The 12500-nt window shown below is 39.5% G+C and overlaps 1 protein-coding gene across 10 annotated transcripts in view; it reads right to left on the bottom strand.

The window, feature by feature from the left end:
• The window catches only part of LOC132970788 (discs large homolog 1-like protein), a 124365-nt gene that overhangs the window by 12512 nt on the left and 99353 nt on the right, over positions 1–12500 (bottom strand). For all 10 annotated transcript variants that reach the window (XM_061034526.1, XM_061034515.1, XM_061034516.1 and 7 more), the window contains 3 exons: positions 12086–12200; positions 4156–4338; positions 1745–1808 (listed from right to left, as the gene is read on the bottom strand). In XM_061034526.1, coding sequence (XP_060890509.1) covers positions 1745–1808; positions 4156–4338; positions 12086–12200 — 362 coding nt within the window. The remainder of the gene's footprint in view (positions 1–1744; positions 1809–4155; positions 4339–12085; positions 12201–12500) is intronic.

The raw sequence follows: 12500 nt of genomic DNA, 5'->3' as shown, positions 1-12500 counted from the left end.
GTTTAACTGCATATTGCTTCTGCCAAGCTTGAGCTATTCAGACTAAGTAATAAGTAAAGAGCAATTTCCTGTATGTGTGTTTTTGTTGTCTTCTATACTTGTCTTCATTAAAGTGCTCGGCCACTTTCAAATAAACAAATGTATATCATGTTTTAAATGTTCAGATTATTTCTAGTTGAAGAAAGATCCCAGTGATCGACTGATTGATTTAACGAGGAGGAAAAACATCTCAGTGTCACGGTAACGTTTGTCCATTTATCCCTTTTCTCTTTGTGTCTTTGGATATCCTTCAAACAGCTGCAGCTAAATCGACTGCTGATGCTGAAGATGATGTTGCTATACGTGCTTTTTTTTAAGCTGATGTGGCTACCGTGCTGTATATGGTGTCGCTTCCAGAGGATTCAACTCAAAATGTGATACCTTTAAATAATTGCTAATAATCCTTTTGATTTACTTTAGGTAACTTTACTGGGATTGTTCTTGTTTTTTCTTTATAGTTTGGTTTTCTCTTGGTTTGGTGTCAGTGGCTTACATATCACCTTATTACCTGTTTAGTGAATGTTCAATGCACGTAATGTAAAACTAGTTCTATTGTATTACTTCTACCTCTAGAAAGGTTTTAACATCTCTGCGTTGATGCATTGTTTCTGATTTTAGTAGCAGCATATACAGCATGAATAGGTTCACAGATGGAAATAAACACTTTCCTCTGCATAAAACACAAAGTCAACCGTTGATCCACACTGGGTTCAACAACATTTCTACAAACTGTTTGAGTTTTCATCAGAGAATCAAAACACGCTGCACATCTATTATGAGGAGTTTCATATTGTATTCATGTTTCATGATGTTAGAGGAGTCTTGAGAGTTTGGTTTCAGACTATATAATATGTCTAATACAAGACAACAGTTTGTGCCCCATGGCTGTTTTAGGAGTGGTTCACTGCTTACATTATTTTGCAAACATTTACTTGGAACATTTACTTTTCATGGAAACATTTTTTTTTAAGTAAGTTTGATGCACACGGGTGAGAGAGAATTGTTGAAAAAAAAAAACTCGGTATACTTCTCTTCTTCATCAGCTTAATGTTATGAGATGTTATAAGTGAAGAGTCAAGTGCTGCATGGTTGATGCGCTGATACTTTGGGCTGTCTAAAGATTCAATTTAATTCTGTTTACTGTTGAGTATGAGTCATGATTTCTCTGCATGTTTTTCCTGTATTTTAACTGTATTGCTTTGTACAGCACTTTGATTTAAAGCGCTTTATAAATACATTTATTATTATTATTATTATTGTTATTAATTAATCATGATTATACGCTGAAATTCAATACTATTTTATTTTTAATCATATGTTTGAAATTCCATTATTTTGCATTTGAAACAAAATGGTATGCATATATTTTGAATTTCTGTACTGTCTTGAGCTAAGAGTATTTTACTTCCTGTTTGGATACGAACCTGCTTTTATTTACAAAAATAAAAACAAACTTTGTGATAGGCCTAAGATTAGAACCATGAAACAGAGGAACTTGTTACAGATGGAAATGTTATTTTCCATCACTGTGCCTACAGGGAGACTTTGCTGTCTGTGTGGTTGCTTAGCTACGATGCGCCTAAAGGGACAAAACAGTCTGCGATCAATGCGATCGAATTAAAACTGACAATACTCTTAGGTGTAATTATTTCTGTCTTTGATAGTTCCCGACTCTAAAACGTTAATGAACACGGTTGTTACTCACCGATCTGTCCTGAGACCTCGTTACTCTGACCGTCTTTAACCTCGACCTCTCCTTCTTCTCCGCCCTGTGAGATAGAAAGAACAGCAATTTAATGAAATACTGACAAAGGACAAACACAAACAACTGAGCATGGAGGAAAGCAAAGATACAGAATCGTGTAGAGAAGGGAATCTTGGAAACATCTTCAGAGATGTCATTTGGGGAATTTATCATCTTAGATACTTTGCCAAATATTTGCGTATGAGAAAGGAAATAAGCACACTCACCCTCCTGCTCACTTAAATGTATCCACATACTGTAGGTATGATTTTATGATAATAACTGGTATATTTAGCATTGTGCCTAAAAATCTGTTATGATTATGTCAAGTTCTTTATTCAAATGATGAAATTGTTTAAGCAGCTACGGCCAAACAATTGTGGAATGGCATTATCTCGTCATTTTGTCAAGGATAGTCGAGTGTTTCCTATTCCTAAGGACATAAGATAGGAAGCAAAGAAGCACCTTTCAGTTTGTTTTACAGAATTTCCCAGCTCTTATTATGGATGCCACTTAGTTCCAGGTCATTTCACTGAGTTAGAAACCTTCCTTAGCTGCTTTTCCTCCACAGAGGATCTGATTGCTCTTGCTAGTTTTGTCAGCTATGTTTAAATTTAGACGTGTCAGCACTTTCTGTTGGATTTTTTTTCCCCCCTGCTGCTGATCTTGATTTTAACAATACAATGAAAGTAAGAAGAATCTCCAGTGTCTCAGCTAAGGGACTTGTTTGTCAATTCAAGACTCATTTTATAATTGAGGCTTGACAAGCCAAATGTGTTTTTTATACAAAGTCGTACATTATGCAGCTTTTAGTCTCCAGATATCTGCAGACAGCCAAACAACTGTGGCTGAGAAAGGACCCGCAACATCTGAGTCCACAGCAGGAATTACCATAATGACTGAAGGGAGGATGTGAGAGTGCAGGCTATTCTTCACTTGTAATCCCCGGAGGGCTTTAATGCACAACAAAGCTCTCTCACAAGAATGTTTGCACTTCTGTATTAGCAAATACTTATATTTCCCATTTTCTCTCCAAACCGAGTCTTATAGCCACCTCATCTTACTCCTCCCTTCTCTTTTCTTCCAATGACATGATAAGGATGATATTCTATTTGAGAAGGAGTAGAGAGGAGGGTGGGGAGAGAGGGAGGGGAGGCAGTGGCGGTGGTAGTGAGAGGACTAACAAGGAAAGAAGAAGGAAAGAGGGGAGGAATGGGGAAGCAGTTAAAAAAAGAGAAAGGTGGAGAAGAAGGAAGGGACAGCAAGATTTGGAGAGCAGAAACCTCAGGAGAGGAAGGGTGAGGAAAGTGATGTTAGCAGATAGGATGAAGAGAAGAGATGGGATGGGATATTTGAAACAGAATGAGGAAGGGGAAAGAGAAGAGAGGAGAAGGCGAGGTGAGGAGAAAGAGGAGGTAAAGCAGGAACAGGAGAAGAGGAGACAGGATATCATAATGGGAGAAGAGAAGAAGACAGGAGAACGGGAGGTGGAGGAAAGAACAATTGGAAGAGAGGGAGAGGAGGGAAGGAGGCGAGAGTGAGTGGAGAGGAAGAGAGAAGTTGGAGAGACTGGAGAGAGGAGAGGAAGAGGACACGAGGACAAGCTGGTGAGATGAAAAAGGCGACCAAATCATAAAGGACAAGACAAGAGGAAGAGAACCAGACAGGGGATGTGTTGAGTTCAGGGCTCGAATAATGTTTTCCCTGATTAACTTCACCTTCAAACCCAAAATGACTACTGGCCTCTGATAATCATTAGTTTGACCAGAGTTCTCTTAATACAGTTTTTATTTACCATCTCTATTAAATATTCAACATTTAATGCCTTCTGCTTTAACACCTACACCTCTAGTGACTGTACTTTTAATTTCCTCAACACTTCCTAATTCAAAACCTGTAAAAAGAAAACCTTACTTCTTCTGCAACTATAACACAGCCCTTATATTACCCATAATGCAGCAGCCTATTACCCCAGATTCTCTCCACAAGCCTTCATTTTAACACCTCGGACTATTTATACCCCACCTTCTAAAACCCTAATCCCTGTTTCACTCTAATTTCAACAATCCCTCTCTTTCCATCCCTCCACTCTATCACTTTCCACACCCCTCCCTCCCTCCCTCCCCATCACCTCTGTCAGTGTCACGGATGGTAACAAGTCTTGTTCTAAAAATGGTCTCCTCCTCCCACCTCAGAAGCCAATCAACCTTTGTCTATCACCTGCTCCTCTGAGGAACAAGGAGGAAAAAGGGAGAGGTGAGAGGAGGGGATACTGCTCTGCAGAAAGTTCAACATTCAGGAGATCTTCTTCGTCCTTTACTTCAGTAAAAACTACAATAATCAAATACTGTGATAAAATACTAATCTCTGACCTCCTGCGGCTGGGGATGACTCCAACTTCAGGGCAGTTTGGAGGCGGGGGGCTGAGGTGACGTGCGGGCCACCACTCCTCTTCGCCCGCACTGCTCACATGGAGGATATCCCCGAAATGAAATGGAAGGATCTGATTGGGCGCGCCCAGATCTGAAGTGCTTCCATCGTAGTCGAATAACGCTCTGCAAACAGACAGGAAAAAAAAAAAAAGAAGAAAAGAAATGATGTTAAATCACTTCACTGAACAGTCCGGGTGCAGAAACAGACACGTCAACCTGCATTCTTTCCACGGCCAGAAGGGGGCGACTTCACTGGCTAATGAGGGAAATATGATGATAATTAAGTCTAGAAGGAAATGACCCTTTTCCCTCTTCAAACGTATTCTTTCAATTAACAGTTTGAAATGAAGAGCATGTTTTTTCCCCTAAGCTATGGTCCCATTTAGAGCTAAACAGATAAAGTGGGATATGCTTGAGGGCGGGGCTTCTTGTAATTAAAATGTCAAACTACAACAACCAGTCAACAAGGACAGAGGTTTACTGATGCATATCCAAGTCCTTAATGAAATATAGTCACGGACAAAATGCTAAACTAGAGGCTTCAAAGCAGTAGTGATCACACCAACGGGTGACTTCAGGTCAGCAGCATCCACCTCTTTTATGTAGTCTATGTTTCCATCTTTTATTCATGATTCTTGACTTTAGCTCAACTTGTTTTTGCTGATCCTCTTCTATCATGCTTTTTTTTTTTTTTTTCTTTTAACCTTTTTTCTCCACAACAGCAAGTCAAATTCCTGTTACATTAAAACCTACTTGGCAATAAATTGAATTGTGAATAAGAAAACATTTGATGCATTCTGATGCATGAAACCACCACAAAAAATGTACTACACTACTGTCAGGATGGCTTTCACTTCTCCTTCAACTATTGACAAGAACTTGACATCTTTAACTTCAACAAATATAAAACAAGAAACAGAGAGACATTTAGAATACAGAGAGAGATCTGTTGTAAATAACACCCAAAGCAGCTGAGGGACGCTTTCCTACACTATTTATGCATGACCTTGTCTGTTTGTACATGCCTCTGTATCCTTGTGTGTTTATGTGTGTGTGTGTGTGTGTGTGTGTGTGTGTGTGTGTGTGTGTGTGTGTACCGTACACATCTGTCTGCATGCATTTCAGTCTGTTTGTGCGTATTGTGCGCTGCTGTTTATGTTCACTGTGTCCCAACGGTGATCTGTCTCTGTGACCACAGACCTGTCCGCAGGGAGAAAGACCCAGGAAAGTAGGCCAGCAATATGTGTGTGTGTGAGTGTGTGTCTGTGTGTGAGTGTGTGTGTGTGTGTGTGTGTGTGTGTGTGTGTGTGTGTGTCTGTGTGTGTGTGTGTGTGTGTGTGTGTGTGTCTGTGCGTGTGCAAAGGAACTAGAGCTGAAATAACCGACATCCCCTAAAGTCCCTGCTGCCTTCATCAATAAAACAGAACATAGACGGAGAAGGAACCAGGAGAGAAAAGCAGAAATTAGACGGAGAGGTAGACACAGAGAGTCTGACAAAAACACCAGCTCATGATTTATTTATGTTACTTTAAAGACGATACAGAAAGACTTCCACTCAGGACTTTATGTATACAGCATGCCTGCTAAAACGGAATAGACTATAAACAAACCAGTCTTATATTATGGTTAGAGGGTCAACAGTTCAAATGTTTAGATTAAGTGACAGCTGACCTTTTAAACCACTTCTAGTGAAAATGTATTTTTATACATCAGAGGAGTTTTCTTATAACCGGATAGAACTTGGACTGATGTCTTGAAAGTTTCCATGGAGAACTCTGTACTTCTTGTTAACAGATTACAGTTAAAAATGTCCTCTGACGGGGCGCCTGTAGCGTGGTTAGTCAATACGGCCAATGTACAGAAGCTATAGTCCTCCAAGCGGGCGGCCAGGGTTCGAATCCGACTTGTGACTCCTTTCCCGCATGTCATTCCCCACTCTCTCTCTGTCCCTGATTTCTGACTCTACCCACTGTCCTCTCTCTAAATAAAGGCAATAAAAGTAAAAAAAGCATCGAAGTAAAGATAATTTATTTTGTTTGTTTATGTCCTCTTGTATAACTTGGCAAAAAAAATCATGTTTGGAAAATAAACCTGTTTTTTGTTTTATGTGAAAACACTGTGGATAAGGATTGTTGAGGATCAAGCAAAAAAAATAATAATCAGAAAAACTGTAGATGAAACAACTATTTTGCGATTGTTTGGGGAGCTTTGTCGTCATTTTCTGCGGCCTCTTCATTCTTTAAAACCGGGGCTCCGGTGGCCTAGAGGTTAGTGTGCACTCCCCATGTATGGTGGCTGTGGAACACTGGGCGTGCGGCCCGGGTTCATGTCCGATCAGTGGCTCTTTTTTGTTTGTTTCGTGTCGTTCTCCACTCTCTCTCCCCTGTTTCTGACTCTTTCCACTGTCCTATCTCTAAAAAAGCCCCAAAATAAACCTCTTTAAAACTGTGCAACCTTAACACAGCTTCATTATTCACATATCAAAACAGTCAAAATGAAAACAGTGCAGCCGTTGATTCAAAGCTATATTTAAAACTTAATTTATAGCTCTAATTCTATAGATTTAGAGCTGATTTATTTGCTTTTTAAACCAAAATAACAAAGCTTTTGTAACTTGAGGTCATAGACTGTTTGATGCATTCTTCTACAAGTGTTTGCAGCTGGTTTACTGAACGAAACAAAGACTTCCTTTGATCACAGCTGAAACAATCACAACAAATCCAGTGACAAGTCCTCAGTCTGTTATCTTCACATTCACTCATAATTTAGAAGAAAAGATTAACATCTGCCCCATTGATTAGCCAAATTCTGTCAGCATCATTTCAAATAATTAAAACAAATGGATCTCTCACCATGGTAACAATACTTGGCTGATCGTGTTACTGTTGTTTTTTTTTCTAGGCCTATCTATCCACAGGCACCTCCTCCCTCTGCAGAACTCTTCTTCCTGTAATCTCACCACTTGAACATTTTCTTTTGGTCTATTTACTCAAACGACGGATGATGATGAAGTCAGAAAAAGAGGAAAAAATTGAGAGACGAAAATAATTTCCTTAAAAAAATAGTCTCTATTCAAATCTAACTAAATGTCTTACTGGAAACTATTCTTTGTGTGTGCTGAACTGTGACAGTTTTAGTAAATTGGAAGTGAACAGACGTCTCGCTCTCTAGTTGACCTGAAAATAATTACATGGATCATTTGAGGAAAGTGGCTTGGAAGTTAATCACGGTTACCTTATCTTCAAAATCTACAACTGAGGTGTCGTTTTTTAATATTGGACTGTATGACATATGTACATGTAGATATATGGTTTCTTCATGATGCAGTGGTACAGAGGCCTAATGTGCCAGCAGACGCACAACACGGTGAAATATTTATAGCTGCTCGTTATTATCATGAGAGACGTAAATGTTCTGAAATAGTAAAGACAAGAGCGAGCAGGCGTATCATAGCTGTGTGATATTTACATCAGTGGGTCAGAGAGTGAGTCAACGATAAACAAGAGCACTCTCATTAAAGCAGATCCACACATCCCAAATAACTTCACAGCTACCGTGTAACACTGATGAACACTGTGTTGTATTATTAAGGCTACATGTAAATGTGACCCTAAATCAATCACCTGTTCTCAGTGTAACACTCCTGTGAGTATATTCCTGTGTGGCAACTTCTTGAAATTCAATTAAGAGAATGAAGGAAAACGGTAATTACCTCAGTGTAATCCTGCAATATCGCAGTGTGTGTGATAACCTGTGGAAACATGTTCCACTAAGCACTAACAGTAAAAGGTTAGAAGGAATACTCTTGACATTAGGTGGAGGGTAGCATTCACATCAGGAAGTCCATATGAACAGAAAAGAGCAGTGGGCAGATCTGAGACTGTACATAACCTTTCTGTCCTTTATCATGTCGTTCATCAAGGTGTCAATGTTTGTAGAAAGAAATATACAATAAAGTAAAATGTAAAGGCAAAATATCTCAAGAGTTAAACACATCTAATAGAAAACATTTGAAGGAAGCAGATTACAGTGATGGATTGTTTCTGGACTTATCCAGACACATGTTAGATGTGACTTTAAATCAGCATCCAGCTCTCATTTTACAGTTATTTTAATTCCTCCGTGGAAACCTGTGACATCTCATTACTCGCGCGAAGGAACAAATGCAAATCGCCGCAGAGTGTAACAGAAACACAGCGGCCTTTTCCACTGAGTGCTGGGGACATTTTAAACATTAAATCCTATGTTAATGTTGTTTTTGCACAGCCAGCAGCCAGCTGTGAAAAGTGCACTGCAGTGTGGCTTTTTCCTGTAATCTATAGGATGACTGCATACATGCAGGTTATTTCAGAGGTCAATATGACTCTGATAATGCTTTCTTCTGTTCTTTTCTTTACATTTTTACACTGTAGACGTGATTATTATTTATTTAAAAGTTCGAACACATTCAATCAGCTCCCTTTAAACCCTGATATTGAGTTGCAAGGAGCAAATGTCCCCGAGCTTTTTTGCTTACTTTTATGAAATGCTTTGAAAGTGAATATCTGCACCAGAGAGATTTGTATCAGTTTACGTTGCCCGGGGAGACACGAGTCGAGGTATTCATGCAGTCCTCACAGCCCAATCAGTGCATCGATGTTTTGTTATAAATCTCCAGATCGAACCCTTGTAGACTACGAGTGTGTTTACATATTCTTTATTATAGTGAGATATTGAGTTTTTTGCAAGGAACATGAGAAACCTGTTTATATATTTTATGATATAAATCATCATGACAGGTTTCTCATACTCTGTGTTTTGTTGTGCCTTTAACTTCTCTCAGTCATCATGTTGTCCAACAACAGAGATCAGACACTTCGATGTTTACATGCTTCAGAGTGGATTCTGGTTTCTATAAAAGTTCTTCATGTAGATATCTAGATTTCTGAAACCATGAACATGACTGGGATATTCCAAAAACGACTATAAGCAGAATACTAGTGAACATGTAAATGTGCTCCAGAAATACCAGGATTAATCTACCACAGTGGATCTCTGCAATAATCTATCAGTATAGATTACACACACACACACCTTTCTCACAAAAGACAGAGGTATATTTGTCTGTCGCCTTGCGTCAGTGACATTTCCTCTGCGAAAAGGTTAGCCTGTGTCTTCTCTATCTGTATGGACATGCATAGTCACAGAGAGCACCAGACACCCTCAATTCGTCATGCACCAGCAGCCTCATCTAGACCAATCAGCTGCCAGTATGAGCCCTGCATTTTTAATATTTGACGCTGATTGGTCAATTAGGGGCGGTACCCAGATACTGTACCTTCCCTGTATGACAGTGATTTATCATCTGGCCTGTTCGGGGGGGGGGGGGGGGGGGGGGGGGGGGGGGGGACTGCATTATCCTATATATAACCTTGAAAAGATTGTGGCCTGATTTTAAAGAGACATGGAGAAGCCTTCTCGTTAATATTCAGAATGTAAAGTGATTAAGTTGTCATGGCAGGTTGTCATGGTAATTATCTGATCCGTGCATATTTCTTTATTAAATCTACACTTATACAGTCATGTACAGGACAGTCTGCTGTATGAAATATTCATTAATGGCTGCTGGTATTTCTCAGAATATGACCAAATACCTGCAAAACTAATACAGTGTGACTCTACGTCGACTGTAGTTTGTGTTTTAAGCTACATTAACGTGCTAACATGCTGAACCAAGATGGTGAACTTTTAACTGCTTAATAGAAGCGTGTTAGCATTGGCCCCATGAGCATATTAGCATGATGGTATCAGCATTTAGCACAGATCACAGAGCCGTCATCATGTAGACTTGATTTCTTGTTGTAACGTCTTTGGAGGGATACTGTTAGCTGAATTCCCTCACTCCACCCTGCTGTCTTATTTCATCAAATGCCAAATGATGAGTGATACATTTCCATGAGAGTGTTGAGCTTCAGATCAAGTGAGGAATCAAATAAAGAGCTGCCTTACATGTAGTTTGTATAAGCTGCTGTTATTTGTGTTCTGAGATCACTTTCATTTGTACAAAAGTTTGTTTTTTAATTTTAAATGGAACATGATGACTTTATTTGTCAGTCATGTGTTTCAGATGATCTTTAGTTCAGGTCACTTTCTAACTAGATGCTATATTTGTTTTAAAAAAAATCATATTATTAAGTTTATTTTATTGGTATAAAAATGGCATCTTTAAGTTCATTACTGTTGCACCATGTTACTCAAACACTACGTGTGAACACATCCTCTAACATGGGATGGATTTCTCTGATTTAATTAAATTAGGTGTAAAGAAGCCTCTTCTCCCCATTTTATCCCCAAAACAAAATACAATTTCAAAATGTAATTTATGCCTAAGGGGTCAGTTCTTACACTCTTTAATCAGGATGATGGCAGCCAGCTGTAATGTCATGTTTCCTCATTTGTTCTTACTAAACGCACATTTTACAAACAGGATCGTTTGTTTTGATTTTGTGTAAGCCAAAGAGGTCATTCGCGGTTTCCCAAAGTACTGTGAGTCCACTGGTACAAACATTACATGCTCTGTCAGAGATGGAATCAAATGAAACAAGTTCATACAGATTTAGTGGCATTTTTTGTAAAACAGCACGCTAGGAATCCACCTTTGGGCACGAAATGTTGGACTACTGATCCCAGTGTGCTGAGTGAGAGTCTCTAGCATGCGGTATAAGTGTGACTCCTGCTCTGAGTGTGAGTCAGTGTATCAGTGTGTGTGTGTGTGTCCGTATAGTTCAAGGTTACTCTGACCGCCTTGCTGCTGCTGCTGCTGCTTCCTGTTCCTTCAAGGCCACTTGCACTCAGCTCAGGTCAGACATTGTTTTTCATGCACAGACCTTGTCAGCTGTAGTTTTCTCTGAGCTTGTATTGTTAGTATTTTTCTTTCTGTCCCTAAATCTGGTCATATCTTTGCAACTTTAATGTGCATTACTTTTAAAAAGACAGTTTCCGAGCTCCTTTACTTTCAGAGCCTTTACACAGTTACTATAAATACAATCGGAAAATTAAATATCCACCAGGACTTCTCCATTATGACAAAGATGGATGAGACATAGAAATATACACATTTATATTAATTTATCATTTTTAATTTACCATGGCCGTGATACAATGTCGTAAAGCACAAATCTATTATTATTATATTTTTTTTTTACCGTAATTTAAATAACTGAAGCTAACTTTTGCTGTTGTTTACTCTTTGACACGTTAACTAAAAGATCAACTTTTTTTCTCCTTGAAGCCTTTTAGATTAGAGCGGCTTTCCTGTCTTTGTTTTCCTTTTATTGATCTCCCATTCACCTCCCAAGTGACTTCTTTGCACCCGAGCGACCTCGTGTTTAATCAATGCTTTAAATGCTTGGATTCATGTGAGGAGATGATCTTGAAAGTGCAGGTTGTTTTAGGCCTGACACTGCTTGTGGGCTCTACAGAGGAAAACACAGAAAGTTTGGGCTGACTAATCAGCCAGGACAGGCAAGGACACACACACACACACACACACACACACACACACACACACACACACACACACACACACACACACACACACACACACACACACACACACACACACACACACACACACACACACACACACACACACACACACACAGAGTAATCAAGATAGTTGACAGCGATGGATGTGTTTGTGTGTTGGGTAGTTTTTTTTTTTTTGTTGGAGAATCTAATTGTGATCCCGATGTGATAACCTCTCTTTCAGCGTCTCACACACACACGAAGCAGAGCTGACAGCTGAGATAAGACCCTATAATAGTTGTGTCACGCTGAAGGACACTCGACAATCAGTCACCTCTGGGTGTCCGCTGCGTGCGTGCGTTACCTGACATAGAGCGTGCGTTTCTGTGTGGAGCGGAGCGACGTGGAGCTGGAGCTGACACTACTGGTCATCATCTGTTCCCTCAGGTCATGGATCTTGGCCTCGAATCGACTGTACTCTGCACACACACAAAAAAAGAAAAGAAAACACTGTTGGAAGCAGAAGATTTCAGGTGACAGGTTTAAAAAAGTAATAGAAAAGTATTGAAATATCTATAAAGAATCTATTTTCAGCTGCTTTCAGGAGCTACCTGTTACTCTGCATTAGGAGCAGCTGACTGACAGTGATTGTTACGCTCCAATCATCTGGGCTCAGCGGTTCAGAAGCATTGCAGATCAAAAAAAGAGGAGCAGGGACATGAACACACACAGCTTTAATGGAGGTAGAGGTTTTTTGCACTCTGTTAACCACATCTTCT

The sequence above is a fragment of the Labrus mixtus genome, chromosome 3 (genome assembly GCF_963584025.1).
Source record: "Labrus mixtus chromosome 3, fLabMix1.1, whole genome shotgun sequence".
Taxonomy (NCBI): Eukaryota; Metazoa; Chordata; class Actinopteri; order Labriformes; family Labridae; genus Labrus; species Labrus mixtus.
Note: the sequence above shows the minus strand (reverse complement) of the source record. Positions and strands in the feature narration are given on the sequence as shown.